This window comes from Pleurodeles waltl, chromosome 2_1 (assembly GCF_031143425.1).
Source record: "Pleurodeles waltl isolate 20211129_DDA chromosome 2_1, aPleWal1.hap1.20221129, whole genome shotgun sequence".
NCBI classification, from domain to species: Eukaryota; Metazoa; Chordata; class Amphibia; order Caudata; family Salamandridae; genus Pleurodeles; species Pleurodeles waltl.
The window spans coordinates 104,577,611-104,603,347 of record NC_090438.1 but is presented as its reverse complement, the minus strand read 5'-3'; the positions used below and the strand labels follow the sequence as shown (position 1 = coordinate 104,603,347).

General features: G+C 45.6%; 1 protein-coding gene across 1 annotated transcript in view; it reads left to right on the top strand.

Moving 5' to 3' along the window:
- ABCB7 (ATP binding cassette subfamily B member 7) overlaps window positions 1-25,737 on the top strand; it is a 607,823-nt gene that overhangs the window by 516,129 nt on the left and 65,957 nt on the right. The window contains exons 13-14 of the mRNA XM_069210993.1: window positions 2,664-2,835; window positions 19,406-19,509. Coding sequence (XP_069067094.1) covers window positions 2,664-2,835; window positions 19,406-19,509 — 276 coding nt within the window. The remainder of the gene's footprint in view (window positions 1-2,663; window positions 2,836-19,405; window positions 19,510-25,737) is intronic.

Below are 25,737 nucleotides of genomic sequence, written 5' to 3'. Positions count from 1 at the left end.
CCAAGCGCTCAGTCCACTTACCGCCAGAGCGCAGTAGAATGAGCTGCTGGGCCCAAGTTCGTTCCACTGCTAGGTAAGAGCGGCCCCAGCAGTGGTTCAAAGCCCAGGGGTTGGGCTCTTTGTGATATGCCTAGGTAGGGGGGTGACCCAAGGAGCCAGCATCAGACCAGTTAGGGTCGAAAGAGGGGGCCTCCATTACGATCGGAAGCAAGCACAGCACCTCCACGCGGGCCTGTAGCCACTCTCAGCTTATGTACTCAAGCCTTGTTGCTTGGGGCGCAATAAGCACCATCGCCCACCGCTCAAGTCGACCCAACCAGTCGTACCGGCACTGGATCAGGAGGTAGTTAGGGGCCAACCCCCACCTACCACCAGGTTTCCTCACTCGCCAGGGCTGCGGCCCACTTCCATTGGTGTGGCTTCAACTCTAAGGGTGGTGTCGCCGGGGATCTCTTTGCGCGTCTCAGCCGAGACTTGGCAGCTTTCGCCCAGTGACGACCATGCAGGCCGCGCCCATGATCAAAGGCGGCGCCAACACTGATGCAACGATTCCAGCTCACGCTGGCTACAGAGGGGTCCCACATACAGGGTTATTGGGAAGGAACGGGGTCGCCGGCTCTCACAGGGCTCCACTCGATCAGCAGTTGGCCATTGCTCACGGCCTCGTGGTGTTGCTCCTCTGAGCCAAAGCCAGCAGCCTCCTACACTGAGCAGACAGTGGGGGAGGCAACTCAATCCTGCTGCTGCCTGCGATCTGACTCAAGGCCCGTCTCCTCACAGCCCCGGCCCCTTCGTAGGCAATTATTCAGCCATGGCATTAGGCCTGGTCAGCAGCCGAGTCCACCATCTTGGGGTCTGCAGTCATTCTGTGTCCTACAGTCCTCCCAGGCACCGGGGAGCCCAATCTGCCCCTGCTTAACATGCAGCGACAGGACAGGCAGCACCCAGGTTTTACAGTCACCCATTCACCGATCCACAGTGCAGGCGATAGTGGCGGATAATGGAGGGTCCGGAACTCTGAGTGCGACTGCCATCTTGACACCCTTGGCTACTCCCTCAGTGCTAGAAACTTTTACATTATGAACAGTAATAATGATGTTTCTCATGTTCCACTTAGTACCACAGGCTTCCCTTTTTAAGCCCCGAAAGTAATGTTTTACTGATATCTCACTTTAATGGTACTCAATTTAGTGCTCGCAAAGATAGAAAGCAGAGTTGCACTTGCTGAGATTGCCTTGTGATCTGCAAGTTGCTGCAGTGTCCGCAGCCAGCTTTTTACTCACTGTACCACCACCTGACACGTGGCATCTTTTCTACATCGTGTGGGTGTTTTTTTGGGGGGGGAAGGGGGTTTATTATTTTTTTATTTTTTAGAAAATGCTTTTCGTCTTTGTGTGGGTAGAGGAGCAGAGAAGAATGGAACTCCCACATCTTTTGACCAAATTATTATTTACGAATCCAGTTGCTTCACTAGCCTAGAATAAATCTGGAGTGCTTAAAATGTAGGCTTTTCAAGGAAACCAAGCCAGTTATTTAGAAGATTATCCTTAGTATGGCAAATTGAGCTGCAAGTCAACCCATCTTTTCAGCCACAAACAATGTTTTTTTTTTTTGTTTAGGAAGAAACATGTTTTAATCCTTGACTTGTCTTAGTTTTAAGGTATGGCCTAGATGCCGATTAGCGGTTTCGCCAGCCTCGTGTAATAAACAAAATGTTAATTAAGAAATAAATACTTGCATTCCGTCGCAGAGGGGCTTAGGGTCAGCCGTTTGCCCCTTGATCTGTTGAGCTTTTATTCACATTTAACAACTGCCCACTAAAGCATAAAGGACGGTGCAATAGCTCAGCCTACTTTAGCCAGTCTCTGTCTAGCGCTGTGGTGACATTTCGCGCCTGATCACACGTCCACATGCACTTAAAGAGGTGCACTTTCGTCCCATGGCAGGTGCGACATTACTTTGCCAGTGTTTTTTTCTGTGCATTCTATGTCCTTTTTAAAATTGATTTACACATCGGTGTATGTTTAAAATGTGTCCTCTGGTTTCTGTAATTCAACGCCAACAATACATTTCGGTTGTACAATAAGAAACATTTTCCTCCAATGTGTATTAGAATTAAAAAGGGTTTACCTACCTATTCTAAGTACACCTGCCTGCTAGGAAGCCCTGATGTTGATGTGCTAAAATAATATGGGGAGTTGTTTTGAAATGTAAACACCTTATTGTAAGCACATGGCTGCCACATTGAGACAGCAGCATATTTCCCTTTTATTTCCTTCTTTTTGTTTTTGTTGCATATGCTTACAATAAACATCCCCCGCTTACTAAGGCCAGAATTATTGGTTTTACCAATGCTGTTTTGTTTTTGGCATTTGTCCATTTTTCAGTGCTGCCCATCAAAAAGATGTTTGCAGGGTATTTCGCTCTTCCTCCTATGTTTTACAGGCAGAATTACTTTCTTATAACATCGCTGTTTAATGTATAATTGAGCCTTTTCTAGAGGATTTGAAAGAATCTGAGTAAAAATCAGCCTTTTGTAAGACTGTGTCTTTTTCTAAAAAAAACTTGTTGATGTTTTTAGAAATTGCATGCCGTCTTCCAGTGGGAGGGAACGCAGCTTGCAAGAGAAGTGGTTATTCAGAGTCTCTTTTTATTTCTCCTAGGATGCTGTACTTTTTCACAATACGTTGTATTATAATCTTTTGTATGGAAACATCAATGCTTCGGAAGAGGAGGTATTTGAGGTGGCTAAACTGGCTGGACTCCATGATGCCATCCTTCGTATGCCACATGGGTACAACACACAAGTTGGAGAGCGAGGACTAAAGCTGTCGGGTAAATGTTTTATGTACTTATAAAAAATTACATGCTAGAGGCCTGGCAAGCCTAAGGGCCTGATTACGATCTTGGTGGACGGGGTTTCTCCGTCACGTACGTGACTGATATCCTGTGCGGTCTATTACGATTCCGTTATATCCTATGGAGATTATAATATGGCGGATGGAGTATCCGTTTTGTTTGTGACAGAGTATTCCATCCCCCAAGATCCTAATCAGGCTTTTCGTTAAGCTCCCATGCCTGCTTCAAAGTCATCAAGCAGAAGTTAGTGCACCAGTGGTGCTGTGTGTCCAATGACAGCATCCCATAGGCTGAAGTCTTGTCTCTAGACCACAATCCTCATGCATTACCAATATTGTATGGCATTGCTTGGCACCCCTCCATTAAATTGACAACCTCGCGAAATTACTGTGGAAGTCAAATGTGGAAATAGTTCCTTTATGTTTTGTTAGCCCCTTCTTGAAACAATTGTGCATATCAATGGGATAGGAGGACAAATAAATGGACTGGAGTTTAATACTAACATGATTCTTCAATGAACTCGTAGACTCTCCCATCATATTCTCCTGTAATTTAGATAACAAATGGCATACATTACAATATATTACATGAAGTATATTAAGGGCACTACTCACTGTTTTATATGGCTTACATCATAATGGCCCTCACTGTTGAATATAGATGGTCAAATAATGGGTGATGGCTTGGTAGGAAGTACAGGTTGCTAGATAATTTACCATTATCTAAACAAATAGGTACAACTCCATAATAGGCGTTAAATTATTTGGGTAGTTAGCCTTCACATTCCAGACAGAACTCCTTGGGTAACCAGACTGTTATTGGGGGCACATCCCAAAGTATAAATATTCCAACTCAGAACATCACCTCTCTCTCATGCATGCTCATCATTGCAAGCCTACTAAGCCAAAACAGAGATCATATCTCTGACCTTATAGCAGGCATCAAAGCAGACAGCCTTTTCATACTGTATGGAGCAATAACAATTTTATATTTGACCCTTTTAAAAAAGACAATGTAAGAATGGCAGATGCATTGCAGTGATTCAGTAAAATACCCTTCCCGTTTCTAACATTACTGATTTCTCCTTTTCAGTATGCTGATCACTGTTAGTTAGATGCACCCCTACCACGACCATCTCAACATCCTACCTGCTTATCTTTTGTCCTTCACCACACAAGTTGGTCTTCGCAGATGTATTACTGAAGTGATTAGCGGACAAATCAGTAGAAAATATGAACCTCTTCATACTAGGAGATTTTAACATCTAGTATGCCACAGTAGCATTGAAGCCTTTCAGTTCCACCAAGTGATGACACGCTTGATGCAGCACTTGTCCCAAAACACCTCTCCGTGACTGAAAACAACACCACTACTTAAGAGTGAGCATCAACCTAGTAGCTGCACTCCAAGCAACTACCGACCAGACCTTAGAGAAAGTTTTACCTGAATTCATTTGAAGACCATCTCTTTCAGTCCACTTCCTGGAATCTAGAAAAGCCTTAAAGCAGTTGTACCAGTGGGTAACTGGTTCATTGACACAGTGGACCCGAAGGAAAGCAGGCTAGGTCAATTTAGAAGTAAAACTTTGAAAAATGGCACCCAAATCCATTGAAACAGCCTTGAGGAAAACATTCAGCCAAAGTTTTAAAAGGAAGCATGGAATCTACAGAATTGCCATAAAAAATCGGAGATCCCACTGCACTCAACGCATCTTCGAAGTGTCATACCCAGCCAAACAATACTTCCAACATGTTAATGAATTTCATAACCTCAACAACACATTTATTAAATTAAGACACTCGGGTTTCCTGCTGTACATGAAATACCCACTTTGTTGATAAACCTGATAATCTTGATTCCGACTGCCTCTTGAAGGCAAGCAGCTAAACCTTTGCAACACCTTCATTGCCAAATGATGTGAACTTAGATACATTCATCCCAAGCGGTCTGTCCTCTTTCAACCCTTTAACAGGACAGGGATGCATACATCTAATCAAAGGCATGAACATAGTGTGTTTCCCTTTTAATCCCTACCCTCCAAAGATTTTCAGAAGAATCCTACTAGAATTGTCACCTACCAAACTAGTGATAGAGATCAACCACCTCTCCTTATCAACTGGAATATACCCAGATGTTTAGAAAACATCATATTTTAAAGCTGTAGTAAAAAAACATGGTCTGGACCAGGATGACCCAGCAAACTTAGACCAATAGTTATTGAGCCATTTGTAGAGAAATTCATTGATAAGGCAGTATTCACCCTAATCTCAAGCAGTAACAAACAAAATAGCCTTCTTTCAGACAATCAAAATGGCTTCAGACCTGGAAGAAATACCGAGTGAGCACTGGTATCCCTTAGGAGCGACCTCATGAACGCAGTGGACTCTAATGTGGTTGCCACCTTTCTCTTACTAGACCTTCCCTTTGCTTTTGTCTCAGTTGACCATCACTTGCCATCCAAAAGACCATATGACTCTGAGATCCAAGGCACATTCCTGCCAAGATAAAATCCTTCCTGAAGGATAGGCTTCAAATTTGTCTACCTCCTTTCAGCTTTTCAACTTAAACATAATCAGTATGTGTCCAACAGGCAGTGCTTAATTTGAGCCGGTACTTTTTGGTGCTCAGCACCTGCACTGAAATATCAACACCCGCACTTATGACAGTCTGCTGCATGGTGGCACTGTCTTTCTCATTTTCAAATGAGCACAACAATAGGTGTTTAATAGATCAACATACATTAAAAATGACTAATGCCTGCCACTTAAGCCATTTTTAAAGGTTTAGGTGGCATAGACTAGTCTAAATTGTCACCCTTGTTTGAGCTTGAAGTTTGGTAATTGTGTTGGTACTGTCATTGGCAGCGCTGACAGCACCAGTGTGTCGTAAAGCTGCTGCATCCTTCTGACAAGGGCCCTGCCATTTAAATGTTTACAAATTAAGCACTACCAACAGGGATCAACAACCCCAGCTCGACACTACCTATCCCCACTCACCAAACTTGTAAATCAATTTAATTAGAGCCCCCTATGCCTCTGCACCAAGCTAGCCAGTCAGTTAGCCACTGGGGCACATACATACTGTGTACTCTGTTCATAATATGGATGGGAGAATGTGTGTCTTCAAACAAAAATGGAACACATCCTGTACACAAGGTCTACTCCCGAGAAACCCTTTTTACCTTTGTGAACTCCTTCAATATTTTTGCAGGTTTCCAGTTTACTTTTCTGTTGTTCAGCTGAGGACGTATGAATGGTATAGGCATTTAGGATATTCAAATGTGTGTGTGACTAGTGCATGGGAAGTTTGCTGAGGAAGGAGGTACTTTACTTTTGAATGGCTATCTCCATGTTGGAGTAGGAAAATGTTTGTGACCAATTCAACAGACAGACCACTGACTCCTTGCAGGATCGCCATTAAGCAGGTGCAATTGATCCAGATTAAATGGCTGTTCATTTTTAGGTGACTAGTCATTGAGCTTCCATCATTACTCCGTAAAACAGATATTTTGGCTTACAAGCTGATTCCTGATTCAGGCTCACTCACAAGAATCTTGCCAATGCTGTAGTAATGCCTGAACACTAATACATCAAATATTTTGAACCTGTGGCTCTTACATGTGGAACCCAATCAAGCAGCCTTCTGAGATACGTGATACCAGCTAAAACAAGCATTTGCAATACAATGAGTCTCGCATTTGCTCGAGTTAGAGCTATTAACGTTGTAAACTCCTACCCAAACTTTTCTTGCCACGTAAAATGAAAATAAAAGTAATACAGTTTCACAAAAGTGAGCCAATTCGAAGCGCCACGCCATGAGCGTGAAGGAGACACACCAGAGGAAAAAGAAGTTCGCTCGCAATAAAACATATGGGCAAAAGTGCAATCACCCATGAAACAGGGTCGATGTCCAAGGCGGTAACCAAACCACCCCAAGGAGGGACAAACGTAAAGCATTTACCAGTGATGATAAAGGATTTTTGAAGGGCAAGCCCATGAAAGAACAATAGTGATGGGCGTGAGGTGGGTGTGGTTAAAAGCCCACATAGATAACAACACGTCGGAAAAAGCAGTGCTTGCACCCTGCTATACTGGACCTAAAAATGCACATAACCTCGATCATCCAACAGTCTTTCAGCCACACAAGTTGTCCAGACATTTCATGAGGCTTTATCTAAAGGTAATACACCATGAGCCACATAAAATACAAACTGAGCCTCCATAATATGGTTATGTAAAGGCACTGAAATGAGTAGTTATCAGTTTATTCTTATTTATTTGTGTAAACATGTAGATAAAGTGCTAAAGCATGTCACAATGTGGCCATTTCAGAGAGCTGTATGATGTTGAGGATCTATGCTTCAGGTCAAAACAGGAGTTCCAATCAGACAGGATGTTTCTTACGGGCTTTTCAATGATGACTGGTCTTGGCGGGATCCGATGGTTTGTGGGCCACGGTCCCTGGATCGGTGGGGCAGAGGTGGTTGGTCCCTGTTAGACAGGAAGGTGCAAAGGCACAGTTAAAGAGGTAGGATTTGAAGTATTTTGTAAATCTAAGGTAGTTGGTCTGATTTTGCAGAGTGAGGTCATTCTGATTCCAGAGGCGTGTTGCATGACCGTGGACGGTTTGTCTCAGTCATCTGGGGTTGTAAAGGCAGATACGGGCAACGTTTTTTAACCATAAGTCTCTTGTCGGTCGAGTGGGCCTTTGCCATGGAAGACTTTTTGCATGACTAGCACCACCAAATTGGATTCTTTGTTGCAGCGGACGCCGGTGGAGGGAGGTCAGTGTCAGGGTGACATGATACTGTTTTTTCAAACTTGAGCATGGTCTGGCTTATTGGTTCTGGATCCTTTATACTTTCCCAAACTGTGATTTTTATTTTTAGAGAAAAGTGTGCTGTTATCCCTTTAATTTCATCAGTTCAGGCGAAAAACGTTCTGAAATGTGAATAATTTGTACTAAGTGCATTTCTAACAAAAATAGGAGAAAGGAAAAACTGTCCTGCAGCAAAGGGGTTTAGGCAATTCTATTCTGTTTTTCATCTTGACTGGTGCACTAACCTGGAAGAGAGGCAGCAGCAAGTAGACAAAAAATAAAAGTAAGGTGGTATGCTAAAGGTTTTAGCGGTGTGAGAAGGCAAAAGAGGCAAGCCAGTGTGTCTGTCTTGAACAAGGTAACGTATAGGAATGTGCAAATGAATAAAGGCTGTTTGCATTAGTTAGCATATTGCAGCCAGATCTGGCTTTGCCAGTGCTTGTTTCTAGGCATCCGATTTGTGCTTTAAACATACCCTCTTCCAATGCAGAAAATGAAGTGGCTGCTTTTACGCATGCCTCAAACACTTGGCCTCTTGAAAACATCCACTTCAAACAAAATGATCTGTCCTGACTGCCTGAGAGATGCAGCAAGCTGTACGAGAGCTGTGGATTATTCCTGTGTTGTGCTCTGTACTCTTTCCCTTTAGAACTCTAAATGCAGACTATGGTTCAAGGACAAACCACAGTTTGTCCTGCTAATTGAGGAAGGGAAAATAGTGTTCTCTCGGCTCAAAGCCTCCACACCGTTGGCGTGTGAGAACTGCAGGGAGATATAGAGCTTACACAGAGCAGTAACATGAGGGCATCACTACAGCTTGTGCTTTATATTAAAAATACAATGAATGGAGTGCTGCTGGCTAATAGAGGATTGCAAGAATTGCCAGATGTTAACCTTGTGTTAATGTTTGTTTTAAAAATTAAAAAAAGTACCTTTTGAGCAAAACTCAAAACATGGGATCTTTGAATCAAAGGTAAACTCATTAGCCTTTAGGCCATGTGGTAGCTCCAAGCAGTTAGCTCTATACATTGCTGGCCATATCCTCATGTTGCTACCAAGCAATGAAGTGTCCGTTGAAGGAGTGTTTCAGATATGACCCCAGCTCCTGGGAAGTCTATGTACTTAGAGATAAATACACCCTGTGCTGTCAGGCAGCACTCCATCTTACATCCCACCATATCTAAGGATTTATTTACAGTAGTCAAAACAAAGCGCACATCTATCAACTAATGCAAACTTCATAGACACTCTTGTAGGGGAAAAAAGGATAGGAATGAATATATACCTTTGGGCATCCTGAGTCCTTTGATACCAGTGTATTATTTAAGCTCGTAGCAGTAGATGTATTATTGGATTTGAAAGTTATTTAAATCATGCAGCAAAACAAGTTATGACTTTTCAGCTGCGGATCGCAGAGATAACAAACCTAATTTGTGCTTTAAAATCCCCTTTACCAAACATTAATTAATTGTATGCTTCTACCTACTACTCAGCTACGTGTCTCTTGAAAACATCCACTTCTGACAAAACGATATGTTATCACACATTGTCTGAAGGATGCATGAAGCCGCAATAGATGTTAAGTATTAGTTGTGCCATACAATGCAGTCTTTGCTGTAACTCTCAATGCGGAGCAGGCATGTCCGAAGCTTTTGTGGGGTCGTGGGCTGCGTGCCGTCTGATGGCTCCATTTGGCTCTGTGTGGCGTTGTTGGCACTGGAAGTGACGTCGCAGTCACCTATATAGACGTCACTCAGGCACTCGTCAGTTCTTTCCTTTCCATGCCAGTTAGCGCAGATTCAGAGAGAGCTACCCCTCTGTCGCTCTTTGACAGGCCTTTTTTTGACATTTTGTCAAGATTTTTTCTTCAGTTTGTCGAGATGTCATCTAAGAAGTCAGGGTTCAAACCATTTGGTGCCTGTCTCTCCACCATGTCGGTTAGGGACTCCTATCTCATTTGTCATTTTTGAGGTGAGTGAGCACCTCGTGCTTATGGGGCCGTTTCTCACACACCATTTGGGAAGTGCTACCTCAGGTCCTTGAGGAAGGCCGGGGCCATACTTTCCCAAGCAGCAGAAGACGGGAGGGGCGCAGTGAAGTTCACCATTCGGTGTGGCTTGGATACAACAGACTCACTAGGCAGAGCCATTGCTTCAACAGTGGCCTTAAGGCACCATGCCTGGCTGAGAACATCTGTTTTTTTGGGGAATGTCCAGGCAAAACTGATGGCACTTGCATGTTTGGAGAGATGGCAGACTTGGCACTTCTGGGCTACGCCCAAATCCTTGGGCCTCTTGAAGACCCCTCGTCCACAGTCTGCCTTTTGTGGCTACAGAATGGGCGTAGCACCCCACCAGCCCTATGCCAGCTACCATCCTTTGCAACCACCCCAGGCTATGCAAGTACTTGGGCATGGTGCCTTGAGACCTAGGGAGTCCGGAAGCCAGAAGTCATCCGCCCCCCAACCCCCAGCAGCTGCAGCCTTTAAAAAGCCTCAAAGCCCTCCTAGTTTGGTTCTGCAGGAACAAGCTTGCCCAGATGGAGGGAGAATTCACCATCATCTCCTCCACTGGCAGTCCATCACATCATACGCATAGGTACTGCAGATCATCAGGAAGGGCTATGCCCTGCTTTTCCAAGTCTTTTGTCCCCCAATCCTGCCAACGTTCAAACAGCTGGCAGAGGATCATTAGTCTCTACTCCGAGAGGGAGTTAAGGCTCTCTTGGCCAAGGGAGCCATTCAAAAAGGTCCTGATATCAGACGTAGGCAGTGGTTGTTATTCCTGCTACTTTCTGATACCCAAGAAAAACCTACGGACTGTAAATCTCTTCCTCAAGAAGAAGTTCAAGATGCTCATGTTGGCTCAGGTCTTCTCTGACCTAGAAGACTAGTTGGTAGCATTGGACCTATAGAATGCATATTTTCATATTCCCATCCTGCAGGGTTCCACAGGTGTTAAAGGTAGGCCACAAACAGTTTCAGTTCACTGAGCTGCCATTTGGCCTTACCAGTGCCCCTTGGTGTTCACCAAGGTGATGGCAGTGGACGCAGCTCATCTGCGCAGGTCAGGGGTTTCAGTTTTCCCTTACCTTGACGATTGGCTGTTGAAGGCGGGTTTGCCCCAAGACCCAGGCACCACCTCCAGACTACGGTGAACCTTCTGCATTCACTGGGGTTCACTATAAATGTGCCAAAGTCACACCTGACTCCCTCTCCGGTACTCTCTTTCAGAGGAGCTGTTCTGGACACAGTGCAGTTTCGGGCTGATCCTCCCGCGCAGCGAGTCCAGGATATTTAGGCTATGATACCGATGTTTCGGAGTCTGTTCTGGGTTTCGGTGAGACTGACTCCCAGGTTGCGGGCCTCATGTCCTCCTGCATCCTGCTGGTAAATCATCCAGAGGTGGTACAAGGTCTCTTTCAGCAGTGGTTAGATCTATTTGCCTCCAAAAAGAATGCACAATATCAGCAGTATTGCACTTTGGAGTTCCCAAGGCAGCAATCGCTCAGCGATGCTTTTCGTTGCAAGTGAAGCTCAGGCCTCCCGTATGCCTTTCCGCCCATACCTGCCTAGAGTTCTCAAAAAGATCAAGGGTGAATGAGCCCAAGTAATCTTTGTGGCTTTGGACTGAGCATAGAGAGTCTGGTATCCTGAGCTTCTGAAAATGAGTATCGATCCTCTGATCAGGCTGCCCCTTCGGAAGGATCTTCTGTCACAGCAGCAGGGGAGGGTCCTCCACTGAACCTGTCAACTCTATTTCTTCATGCGTGGAGATTGAGCGGCAACAGTTGACAGCATTCAGCCAGGCGTTCCTCCACCTAAATGGTATATGCCTGCCATTGGCAAAAGTTTTTAGAATATTGTACAGAAAGATCTAAAGATCTATAGATCCTCTTTCTGCTTCTCTCTTTATTGTTCTTTTTTTCACTCTGTCTCTTGCCCAACAGGGCTCTGCTCTGGGCACTCTTAAGGGCTATCTATCTACTCTGTCAGCTTTTCTGAGGCTGCCTGACCAACCCTGTTTATTTAAGTCCCCTATTGTAATCCTGCCTCAGTGGTATCTCAGTCTAGTTTTCACATACCTAATGTGCGCTCCTTTCGAGCCATTGCACAATTGTCCACTCAGGCTGCTTACCATTGAGACAGCCTTCATAGTAGCAATACAAACTGCCCGAAGGGTGAGTGAGATACAGGCCTTATCATCCAGGCCTTCATATCTCAGTGTTTCCTGATGAGGTAGTGCTTCACACCTTTGCCTCTTTCCTCCCGAAGGTGGTGACCTCATTTCATTTGGGTCAGATTGTCATCCTGCCCATCTTCTTTGCTCCCCGCATCCCTCTAAGAAAGAGGAGCGACTCCTCCAACTGGACCCTAAAAGAGCATTGTGGTTCTGCCTTGACCTCACAAAAGAATTCTGTGTGGATGACCAATTCTTTATGAGGTATATGGAAGCAAAGAAAAGTCGGTCAGAAATGAACCATCAACACACTGGGTCATTCTCTGCATAAAAATCTGCTACGCCCTGGCTAAGAACCAGCTTCCTGAGGGCTTTCGAGCCCATTCCACCAGGGGAAATGCTGCAGACCACGACGTTAGTGTGTGGAGTCCTAGTCCTAGACATCTATCTGATAGAGACTTCTAGTTGCAGATTCCTTACCTTAAAATTTTCCCCCGGGCGTCAGACTGGATCCATTGATGTTTCTTGGAACAATACCCTTGCGTGTCGGTAGGTGGCGTCGGTCGACTCCGCAGGTGTTGTTGGCGTCGTGGTCGCCGTGATGACGTCAGGAGTAGTATATAGACGCCGCCCTCGCGCAGTGACGTCAGTTCTTTTCTTTACGCGCCACGTGCTGATCTGGAGACGAGCTACCCTGGTTATTTTTGGGCAGAATTCGACCGTTTTGTTGAGTTTTTTCTGTGCGACTTTGGTGCATCGAGGATGTCCTCGAAGGCCTGGTTCAAGCCATGCAAGGACTGTCATCGGACGATGTCAGTGACAGATCCTCATTGGGTGTGTCTGCGGTGTCTCGAGCGCTACCACCACCCGAAGTCGTGCTCCGAGTGCTGGGCCATGCTGAAGGCTTTGAGGGAGCAGTCCCTAACGCTAATGGCGGCCTGGCACTCGACTCTGCGTAGGTCCCGGTCTCGTTCAAGAGGAAGGTCTTGAGATCGGTCGCGGAGTCATCACCACTCGTCTTCTTCTAAATCCTTGGGTCAAGGTAAGAAGATGAAGAAGAAGTCAAAGAAGTCCCATCGCTCGGCCGACGTGACGCAGGAAGCGTCCACGCACTAAGCCTCCATCCTCGGAGCCTGCGTCTGGGTCAGCTCGACGCTTCCCCGAATTTCCCGGAGTGACCCCGATGAGGGGCCTTCGGGTTCCGCGCTGGCGGCTTCGGCCCCAGCTACCGAGGTCGCCTCCACACCCTTGAGACCTTCCCCGGCGCCGGGTCGATTTTAGACGCTCTCGACGTCGGTGGTGCCCACTATCGACGTCGACCCGATTTTTTTTTTTTGTTTTTTTTTTTTTTTAATTTATTTTTATTTTTTAATTTTTTTTTTTTATCCCCGACTACTCGGAGTCGGAGCGGCGTCAACCGAAGCCGCCTTCGGTTTCAATGGGGCTTATTCACCCCAGGTCGGATTCAGACTCTTTTTCTTATGGGTATGAATATGGGGAAGAATTGGAGGGCGTCCCTGGACCCTTATGAATACCAGGATGACCCTGCTATGGACCGGGCTCAGGAATTGGACTAAGCCAGTGGTCTGGATACTTCTCCTGACGCTAGCATGCTGTCTCCTCCTTCCGTGGCTACAGCGGAGGGAGCAACTTACGGTATGGTGGTCAGTAGGGCAGCTGAGGTCCCTGGTCTCGACCTTCCCACTGTTGAGGTCAGGTCTAATCTCCTGACGGAGGTGCTTCAGCCTGGGGCTTCTACTTCAGAACCCCTTTTGCCTTTTAATGAAGCCCTCACCAATGTCCTTTTGGGTACATGGTCCAAACCCAACACAGGGGCTCCTGTGAATAGGGCTATCGCGCGCCGGCATCGGCCTGCTCTGAACGATCCTAAATTCCTGTCCCAACACCTCACGCCGGAGAGTCTTGTTATCCAGGCTTCCTCTTCTTCAGGCGCATTCCCTTCCACACCCCCGGATAGGGAATCCAAAAGGCTGGAACAGTTTGGCAAGAAGTTGTTTTCTTCCTCCAGTCTCGCGCTGCGGTCTGTGAACACCGCATGCCTTTTGGGCCGCTATACCCACTCTTTGTGGGATACAGTGGCACAAGTCCTGCCGCAGATACCGGAGGAGGCCCGTGCTATCGTCTCCCAAGCTGTGAACGATGGGAGAGATGCAGCAAAATTCACAATCCATTGTGGGTTGGACACGAGCGACTCTCTGGGCAGATCAGTTGCTACGACAGTGGCCTTACGGCGCCCCGCCTGGTTACGTACTTCTGTTTTTTCGGGGGATGTCCAACAGTCACTCATGGACATGCCCTTTGATTGCACCCGTCTCTTTGGAGACAAAGCGGACTCGGCCGTGCTACGGCCGGGTCCCTCGGTCTTTCCTCAGCCCCTCGCCCACCACAGTCCGCTTTTCGCCCCTTTCATGGCCACGGAAGGGGCTCCCTGTCACGTCCTCCACACAGCCACCGTGCCTCGCACGCTGTTCAGCCTATGCGTGGCTTAGGGCGCGGAATCCCACGTGGCTGTGGGACAGTGAACCAGAGGTCTGTCCAGTCCACCTCTGCCCCAGCTGCAGCCTCTAAACCCTCCTAGCCCGTCCCCTCGCTCCCGTCCAGTGGGTGGCAGGATTCGCCATCACCTGCTCCACTGGGAACATATCACCACGGACTGGTGGGTTTTGCAGATCGTTCGAAAGGGCTACTCCTTCCCTTTCAAATCTGCTCCACCACCCATGCCACCATCCTTCAATCACCTTCCAGAGGATCTTTTGGAGCTTCTCTGCCAGGAAGTCACAGCTCTCTTGGCCAAGGGAGCTATAGAAAAGGTCCCTGTGCCAGAAGTAGGTTGTGGTTGTTATTCCTGCTACTTTCTGATACCAAGGAAGGCCAAGAGCTTACGTCCTATCCTAGACCTTCGGGACATAAACTACTTCTCAAGAAGGAAAAATTAAAAATGCTCACCCTGGCTCAGGTTCTGTCTGCCTTGGACCCAGAAGACTGGATGGTAGCGTTGGACTTGCAGGTGTTTATTTCCACAATCCCCATCCTGCCTGCCCACAGATGTTTACCTACGATTCATGGTAGGTCACAAGCTTTTTCCGTTTACCGTGCTCCTCTTTGGCCTTACCAGCACCCCTTGGGTGTTCACAAAAGTGATGGCGGTGGTTGCAGCTCATCTGCGCAGGTTAGGGGTTTCAGTCTTCCCCTACCTCGACGACTGGCTGTTGTAGGCGGACTCGCCCCAGAAAGTTGTCTCCCACCTTCAGACTATGGCGAACCTCCTGCACACACTAGGGTTCACTATCAACGAGATGAAGTCACACCTGACACCCACTCTGTCGCTCCCTTGTATCGACGCAGTTCTGGACACAGTGCAGTTTCGGGCTTATCCTCCTGCAAAATGAGTCCAAGACATTCAGGCTATGATTCTGATCTTTCGGCCTCGGTCTTGGGTTTCGGTGACACTGACTCTGAGGCTGCTGTGCCTCATGGCCTCCTGCATCCTGCTAGTAACACATACCAGATGGTATATGCAGGCTCTGCAGTGGTACCTGAAGTTCCAGTGGGTGCAGCCTCTGGGGAGTCTCTCCGACCTGGTCCAGATCTCGGAGGGAACTGTGAAAGACCTGCAGTGGTGGCATTCGAATCCAAATTGGGTCCACGGCATCTCCCTCTCCCTTCCCCAACCAGATCTCTCTATAGTGACAGATAAGTCACTTCTGGGTTGGGGTGGCCACCTGGGAGAGGCGGAGATCAGAGGCCTCTGGTCTCTGGCGGAGTCGGGGCTCCATATAAATTTGCTGGAGCTCCGGGCGATCAGGCTTGCGTTGGAAGCATTCCTTCCCTCTCTCAAAGGGAAAGTATTGCAGGTGTTCACAGACAATAGTACCGCATGTGGTACTCCAACAAACAGGGCTGAGTAGGGTCCTGGACCCTTTGTCAGGAGGCACTACGCCTCTGGACATGGCTGGAACTACAGGGCATTACCCTGATGGTTCAACATCTAGCGGGCTCCCTCAACGCCAGAGCGGATGAACTCAGCTGTCGAAGCACAGCCGATCACGAATGGCGTCTCCATCCGGAGGTGGCGCAAGGTCTCTTTCAGCAGTGGGGAGAGCCTTGGTTAGATCTGTTCGCCTCCGCAGAGAACGCGCAATGTCAGCTGTTTTCAGGAGTTTCCAAGGCGGCACTCGGTCGGAGACACTTTTAATCTCGAGTGGAACTCCAGCCTCCTTTCCGCCTATCCCTCTTCTGCCCAGAGCTCTAAAGAAAATCAGGAAGGACCAGGCCCAAGTCATCTTGGTGGCTTCAGACTGGGCACGGAGAGTATGGTATCCAGAGCTATTGAGCATGTCCATCGATCCTCCACTCAGACTACCTCTTCGGGCGGATCGTCTGTTGCAGCAACATGGGACGGTTCTTCACCTGAACCTGTCCAACCTCCGTCTTCATGCGCGGAGATTGAGCGGAGATTGAGCGGCGCCAGTTGACGGCTTTTGCCCTTCCACCCGAAGTCTGCAATGTTATCTTGGCAGCCAGGCGTCCATCAAGCAAAACTGTATACGCCTGTCGTTGAAATAAATTTGTGGCATGGTGTACCAACAAATCTTTGGGCACCCTTAAAGGGTATTTATCTGCCATTTCAGCCTTTCTTAGGATACCTGATCAGCCCTCACTCTTTAAATCTCCTATTGTGAGTAGATTCCTAAAAGTGTCCACCCATTTATTTCCTCCCACTCCATTTATCATGCCTCAGTGGGACCTTAATCTTGTACTTACCTATTTGATGTGTACATCCTTTGAGCCAATGCATAATTGTCCCTTGCAGCTCCTCACCTTCAAAACTGTCTTTCTGGTCGCTATCACCTCTGCTCGCAGGATGAGTGAGCTTCAGGCCCTTTTCTCAAAACCTCCATACTTGTCTGTGCACCCTGACAAAGTTGTGTTGCACACTAGGGCTTCCTTCCTTTCTAAGGTGGTTACAGCCTTTCATGTAGACCAGTCTATCACTCTGCCTACTTTCTACGCACCCCCACATCATTCCCATGAGGAGGAGAGACTCCACCGTCTGGACCCAAAAAGAGCGTTGACGTTCTACCTCAGTCGTACTAAAGATTTCCGGGTGGACGATCAACACTTCGTTGGGTATGTGGGTGCGAAAAAAGAGAAGGCGGTGCAAAAGCATACCATCTCTTGATGGGTGCTTAGTTGCATCAAAATGTGCTACGCTTTGGCCAAAAAGCAACCTCTTGAAGGCTTGTGTGCTCATTCTACCAGAGCAACTGCTGCTTCCACTGCCTTAGCACGCGGAGTTCCTGTCCTGGATATCTGCCAGGCAGCTACGTGGGTGTCCCTGCAGACGTTTGCTAAGCACTACTGCCTGGACAGTCAGGTCCATTGGGACGGTATTTTGGTCATTCCGTCCTGCAGGACTTCCTAGTATGATCTTGGTTTGCAGCCCACCACCGAAGATGGCATTGCTTGGGTATCTATTCTAAGGTAAGGAATCTGCAACTAGAAGTCTCTATCAGATGTACAAGTTACTTACCTTTGGTAACTAAATATCTGGTAGAGACATATTCTAGTTGCAGATTCCTTACCGCCCACCCATCCCCCCCGCTTGCGAACTGATTTCTAGAGACAGGGATTCCCCCTTTCAGGTCCTTAGCTCTGGTGCACCAATCTCAGTGTTCTTAGCGTCTCTGCGCTTTGGCGTGGAAAGTCGTTAAAAGAAACTGACGTCACTGCACGAGGGCGGCGCCTATATGCTACTCCGACGTCATCACGGCGATCACGATGGCAACGACGCCTGCGGAGTCGATCAACCCCACCTACCGACGTGCCAGGATATTGCTCGAAGAAAAATCTCCGGATACAGTCTGACGTCTGGGGGATAATTCTAAGGTAAGGAATCTGCAACTAGAATATGTCTCTACCAGATATTTTTCGTTACAGAAGGTAAGTAACTTGTACGTTAGGCAGCAACTTGGGAATCCCTACACACATTTGGCAAACACTACTGCCTGGACAGTTAGTTCTGCGGGCGGGCATTTTGCCTGTTCGGTCCTGCAGTACTTTATAGTTTGAAAGCATTTGTCTGCAGCCCACCGCCAGGAGAATATGGCTTGGGTATCTATTCAAAGGAAAGGAATCTGCAGCTAGAAGTCTCTATCAGATGAACAAATTACTTACCTTTGGTAACAGATTATCTGGTAGAGACTTTATCTAGCTGCAGATTCCTTACACCCCCTCCATGCCTCCCCACTCTGCAGACTTATTTGCTAGGGTCAGGGTGATCCCTTTTCAGGGCCCTCGTTTGAACACACATATATGCGCCTTTTCTGGTCATGGCTCTGCGCTTCTGGTGTGGAAAGTTGTAATTAAAGTAACTGATGCCCACGCGTCTGGGTGGCGCCTATATAGCTGACTGCGACGTCACTTCCGTTGCCAATGATGCTGACGAGCCGAATGGGGCCACCCAACGGCATGCACAGGGGTATTGCTCAAGCAAAAGTTTCCAGATCCATTCTGAGGCCTGGGGAAATTCAAAGGTAAGGAATCTGCAGCTAGATAGAGTCTCTACCAGATAATGCGTTATCTAAGATAAGTAACTTGTTCATTTAGGAGTCCTCACCACATTTTCCTTGTAGTTCGCTGTATTATGTAAATGAAAGATGTAAATGGTGGCAGAGAGCCCATGACAAACACCACACAAATGTGAGCTAAATCCCATATTCTTTTAGTAACGCTTTAACCTCTTCCCCAGTGCACACCTATTGTCAGATGTATGCATCCTAGAGATGAACGTGTCAGACCACCTAAGAAGGGCATCTCTTTCATCAGCTTGTCATAAAAGTATGGATGCTGCTTTCCTTTCTTTCATATGATCTACAAAGTTGTACAAATTTCAGCCATGTGAGCTTGTAAGCCAATCCTCGTAGCTCCATTCTGGGTTTATTAAATGATTAGTAGATCATCTATTTTTTGGCTTCAAAAAACGAAATCCTCACTTTGCTACAAAAGATAATTCTTCTGTACTTCAAACCTAGATGGTGTAGCATCTGTTCCTAAGATTCCATGTCTGGAACTCTTGGCGCACACATGCCTCTTCCACTGGAAAAATCCATTGTCTTTTGTCTGCCTTAATAAGCTTGGTATAGTTTTCAATAACTATAACTATTACTTCATTTTACATAGCTTTTCATGGAGCAAATATGGTTTCTAAATTCAAATTTGTAGAATAGTGTGGGTGGCTTATCCTGTACAATTCAAAGGTTAGGGAGAAATAGAAACTAGCCTAAAAATGACTTTACTGTTTTGTTGTTGGTGGGGGCAGAGGAGCTCAAGGAAGGTTTGTGATTGAATTCATTTACTCTATTGTAGACTTTGAAGTCTGTAGTGGGATGGTGTTGCTACTAAAGAAATAGTCGATAATCTAGTTGTTTTCTTGAGTTAATTTGTAATGTCCTAGACACATCTACTGATGGACTTGCAAACAAAATGAATTTCGCCTAATCCATAATAATGTTCCTCGTAATTTCTAGGTGGGGAGAAGCAGAGAGTTGCTATTGCTCGCGCTATCTTGAAGAACCCTCCTATTATTCTATATGACGAAGCAACATCATCTCTAGATTCAATCACTGAAGAGGTATGTTTGACCCAGAGGAACCTCTGTTTCCTATTCTTTTTTAAATGTTTTGTACTGTCACATTGAAAGTGTCCATTTATGCAGAGCTTCTTATTCTGTATCATTCCTGCTGGGCACCCCAATTTGTGATAGTTATTAGTGACTTATTAGTATTGTTATTCATGATTGCTTTTCCTATTGCAGATTTTTATAAGATAGTGCTATAGTTGCCTTCATAGTTTGAGGTGAAATCACTTGGAGCCACACAAGTCACCACAGACGATTTTAAAGGGTACAACAAGATAATATAAATGTAAAGAGTAAGCCTAAACGGTTAGGAGTCTCATTGGTGTCGATCGAAAACAGATGGAACAGCAGTAACTAAAAATGAGTTTCCTTCTACACTTAGAAGAACTAGTACTGGAGCTGGGCACATTTTCTGAAATCAAGATCCAGTTGCTATTGGGTGTGAAGAGCCTAAAGAGCGAGTGGACAATTCACTATTTAGTCTAACTCTGCTGTATTGAGATGGAGAAAGATAGACACACAGCAGTGTAATCTCTCCACAACAACCAATGTTGTGTCTTATAGCGTATGCATGCTCATAGACCGTGGTGTGAGCTATGCATGGCATTAGGAGAAAGATAGACTAAGCTCTTTGTTGCCCTCCCCCAAAAGGTAAAAGTAGTAGAAGCTGGCATAAGCATGTTATGTACTGAAATATGCCACTAAGACCTTGCCTGAAAACCAAACACATAGGCAGTTTTATGCTCGAATTCTGCCTGTGATATACAGTAACTAGTCCGGTGATTTTGCCAAAAGTAATTTACCAGTTAGATTTTGACAAGTATTCTGAATGTGGTGGACTTTTGATGTTGCCTTTAAAAATCCAGCGAAAATTTTCAGGGAACAGTACGCACCTCCTTTTCCTCCAACAGGGTAGAACTGAGATCAGAAGGTGCATTAACTCTGCGCACCTTCCCGCATCACATGAATCCTGCCAAGGAAAAGCTGGTCTATGATCCTCTGGAGAGGAAGACAGTAAGAATAAAATAAATTTGTATTGTCAATGGTGCAGCACACCTACATCATCATGTTCAGGCACCCATCCTCTAATATACCTTCAGGAAAGTACAAAATCAGCAGTGTCCATGTGCCATTGTTGCAGGAAGAGATTTCCTTGCTGTGGAACAGTAGAAGTGCCATTACTACTTTAATGTACTTTCTAAAACCCAAGAATACAGCACACACCGTCCCATATTGAATCTGCAGGTCCTGAATACCTACATTCAAACCAATATTATCAAAATGACAACAAGTGATGCTGCTTCTGCGTGTAGTTAACTTGGCAGGAATTTACCCCAAATACACCTTCTTTCTTTCTGTGGTGCTTGGAAGTCATTGCAATTATCTTCAGTTTATACTGGACACAAAACATCATCAATTCTCAGTTTTATCTTTCAACACAAAATCAGTACCAGTGGTGTTTACTAAATGTTCTGCAGTGTTTTCAGCTCACTTCCACATGATTTCCATATTTGGACAATTTACTGCTAAAGGTGAAGACAACTCAACAATGCCTGCCTTATACACAAAAACAGTAACTCTGCTTTTCCAGGTGAGGTTTACTGTAAAAAAGCCTGTTTGCAGTCAAAGAAGACTCAAAATTAATTGTGAACAACACTGAATTCTGAGTTAGCTCAAACTTTACTAAACAAAAATGGAGAGAGTTCAGGCATTTCACAGACTAATTCCTGTGTTCCAAACTCTGCAGCCGCTGACCATGAAGAATGAGAATGGTCATAGGTTGTTTGATATGATGGTTGTGCACTTACAGTTAGTTCTTAAAGCACATCTGCAGATGCGTCCATTGCAGGACTGTTCGGTGTCGCACTGGGCACAGGCATCTGGATATTGGGAAGAGCTATTCTCATCTCAAATCAAGCACAAACTTCTGTGTTGGAGCACACAGTCTCACAGTTAAGTGCCCCCTTCCAAATCCCCAGCCACACACAACACTTACTACTGATATCTCTGTACGGGAATGAGGGGCATATATATCCCATTTTACATTTTAGGGGAATGTTGAGCAGTATAGAACTATTTTATTACAGCGTTACTGGCCCAGAGATCAAGAACTTTGCCACAGTTGATCCACACATGTATAGGATGTTGTGAAAGATGAACACTGTCTCTCTTCAGACCAGCACAAGTCTTTCCTGACAACCTTTCTAGTGCAGACCACAGAAGCGCACCACTATACCCCCTGTAATGACAGGGTGGTCCTGTTCCCCCCCCGGCACTGAGGAAGCCAAACAGGGTTAAGACCCGGTACTATAGAAAGTGAACTAAAGCAAGAGCGTTCACACTGAAATGCAGGTTAGGCCTACATTAAGCCATGGTCCGAATCTACTTTTCTATGTGTTATGCCAGACATCCTTAAGGTGGCCGTCCCCCAAAATTTGTGCCTACCACCTCCATTCGTATGACCTCGTTTTTGCTGGTATTAGGACTCTGTGCTCTTTGCCACTGCTTAAGTGCTTGTGCTCACTCCCCTAAACTTGATAACATTGGCTTATTCCAAATTGGCATATTGAATTTACTTATAAGTCCCTAGTAAAGTGCACTACCTGTGCCCACGGCCTGTAAATTAAATGTTATTAGTGGGCCTGCAGCACTGATTGTGCCACCTACTTCCGTAGCCCTTCAAACATGTCTCAGACCTGTCTTTGCAGAGTCTGTGTGTACAGTTTTAAACTGGCTTATCGCCCTCGCGAAATAACCCTTTTGCCAGCCCCAAACCTTCCCTTCTTATACATGTAAACCACCCCAAAGGTAGGACCTGGACAACCCAGAGGGCAGGGTGCAATGAATTTAAAAGGCAGGACACATATGTTTAAGTTTCACAGGCCCTGGTAGTGGAAAAACTCAGAGAGTTGTTTTTCACTATAGCAATGTATCGCTCTCCCATAGGATAACATTGGGATTACCTTATTACCTCTTGCAAGTGTAATTCGCAACATGGAAAAGAGAAACTTTACAGTTTAAAAGCACAATTTATGGTGAAGTCAGATTTTTAATTGTAATTCTGAAAATGCCACTTTTAAAAAGTTGGCATTTTCTGACTTTAGCCATTTGGTGCCTTCTGCCTGTCTGATCACGTCTGGGGTAGGTGACAGCTGGGGTTTGTGTATTCCCCCTAGTACTGCACAGTGGGAGCTTAGGTGTGACTTGATGGGCTGTCCTGGGAGGATAAGAGGGAGGCGTTGGGCACAGCCTCACTTACACCTGGGACCTGTCCCCACACAAAGGGCTGCATAACCCCCGATAGCGAGTCTGGAGCCAGGTAAGGAAAGGCGGACCACTGATGCTGAAGGACTGCCATTCTGCTGGACTGCTGCTTGCTGGCCTCCTCCCTTGTTTGTTGCCCTGCTGCCTGATGTTCCCTATGCCTGGGTGAGAGAGACTACACCTGCATCACCTGAACCCAAAGTGACTCCATGGGCTAGCTGGCTGGCTTCTTAATCTGCAGTCTCAAGGACATAATAGCCTTCCAACCACCCTGCTCCTGCACCTAGACTGTCCATGTGATGCCATCAGAGTCCTGGACCCTTCTAAGTAGGCTGAAGGTGCTTGTGCCAACAGAACAGAGTCATACTCTGCTCCAGGAGCAGAACAGACGCATTGCAGCTGTTGAGTCGAACAGAACCGGCGCATCGCCACTACTGCGTAAGTCGAAACTGATGCAACAGAGTCACATCACCCATCTTGAGACCATCGCATCATTGTCAGATCCGCAACTGCGTGATGCTTTTCCTGGTCACAGCCCCTCGCATCCCTCATTGACCACATCTTCGATGAGGATGCTAAAGCTGCGCATCACAGCCACAGTGGTCATCAGAACCAATGCATCACCTCAGCTGCGCAATGCATCCCTTACACCATCAACGGGATGCTCAATGACAACGCAACAGGACCTCGCACTGCAGGCACGCCGCATCTCAGAACCAGTACATTGCCCCGACCACATGACACATCTACAAATTGGTCCCTTGCAACGCTCCACAACCCGAACTTAAGGTACTTTGGTTCAGCAGGCCTAACTGGGACCCTGTAGCCGGCCTGTGTTCCATCATGGTCAACACTGAACTTTTGACTTTATCCTGGTCCGGCGCAACCAGATCTCCCGATTTGGCTTTATTGCTGATGAACGCTATTTTTTAGTTTATTCTTTAGAAAGTCATAACTCAAGTTCTACTTATTCGATTTTTTTTTGTTTTTGTTTATTAAAATCTGAGTTATTTTTCTAACCTGTTGTGGAACCTCTTTGTCTGATGTTTTCCCTGTTTTACTGTTTGAAGTGTTCCATAAATACTTTACACATTTCCTTTAAGTTAAGCCTGACTGCTCTCTGCCAAGCTACCAGAGGGTGAGCATAGGTTATTGTCGAGTTTTCCTGACACTTTGACTAGAACTCTGGTTACTGCTTGACCAGGGCTGATACCCCAGTGTAGGAAATGGCACTTTCTGCAGGGTTATCCCCAAACTTTTTGCCTTTCTCCTCCTATTTTTTGACCCCCTTTTGTTGGTTTTAGGACCCTGAGCACTTTACCACTGCTAATCAGTGCTAACATGAATGTGCTCTCTCCCATAGAACTTGGTGTAATTGGCTTGCACCTATCTAGCTTATTTAGTTTACCTATATGTCTCCTGTAAAGTGGTATCCCTTATACCCCAGTCCTGTAAATTAAATGCTACTAGTGGGTGTGACGTGTAATCTTTAGACTTTTTAGATCGTCAGTAGTCATGAGCCTTTACTAAGTTATGGTGTGGCACAATTTGGTTGCACTGACTGCAGTTCATTGTAAACAGTTTTTTAACATTGACCTAATTATATTCTATCAAGGCTGTTACAATTTGGCTTAAACTAAGTTGTGGTTTGATTCTATTTGGTTGTACTAACCATGGTTTGTTGTAAACTGCTTTTCAATATCTACCTAGTTAGATTTTACAGCGGCTGCTACAATTTGCCATCCACATCTTATATTTGGTGTGTTTACATATGTCCTATGTTTCATTCTACACCTTGATTAGAGGAATAAACTCCTTCTTTCTTCGTCGGAGAGGATGTTATCTAAACATTTCATAAGTAAGTTGATCTTTCTCTTCTTGCATGGGTTGTCGGTGCGCCACTGTGTCACTTCCCATCATATTTTTTCACTTGAAGTGTATTCTGATGTGCTACTAATATCCTCAAGCATTTGTCTTCTTTTGGTGTGAGGTTTCCTTCTTTCTCTTTTACTTAATAGATGCAGGTGTCTATACACATTTTGAACTTTTAACTGATATATCTTGGACATCTTGTTATTCTTAGGGGGACATCTCCTATTTATCCACCTATTGCAAGTCCTGATGATGGTCTCAATGACTTTCGCTACAGAGACTGTAACATTGTTGTGTCACCCAACTCATTTCTATTTCTTCTAATGTAGAACCCCGGATCACCATTACATGAATAATTTACAAGTGGGTTCTCGTAACACAGGTGTATGGAGGAAATCAGACTTACCATGCCTATGTAACGGCATCTGTTATTCTTGTACCCCTGGAAATTCTTTGGTGAATGATTGATGTATATTTTTTTATTGTATATACTATATCAAATATTCTTTTGTGGCTTTACATACATCAGCAGTGTTGTTCTTTTTCAATTGTATCACATTAAAAGGTATTTTATATAGATGTTACTATTATTTAAACATCTTGAAATTATTTATGATCGAACTCACGTTTCTTGGTCTAAATAAGTCCCTTAAAGGCATTCTTCCCCTATTGTATTTATACCCAAGCCTACTTGGTGATATTGGGTTGTCTCTTTCTATCATTACTAGTGGGCCTGCAGCACAAATTGCGCCACCCACAGAAGTAGTCTTTCAAACTTGTCCCAGGCCTTTCACTGCTGCGCTTGTGTGTGCAGTTTACTGCTACATTGACTTGGCAAGTCATACTACTTGCCAAGACCTAAACTCCCTTATTACTACACCTAAGTCACACCAAAGGTAGACCCTAGATAGCCATATGGGAGGGTGCTGTGTATGTAAAAACTAGGAAATATATGTTTGTGTTTAGTGTCCTAGTAGTGACAAACAGTCCATTTCGTTTTTCACTACTGTGAGTGCTGCTCCTATTATAAGGTTGCATTAGGAGTACCCTTATATATGTCTAAGTGGTCATTTCTGATCTGTGAGG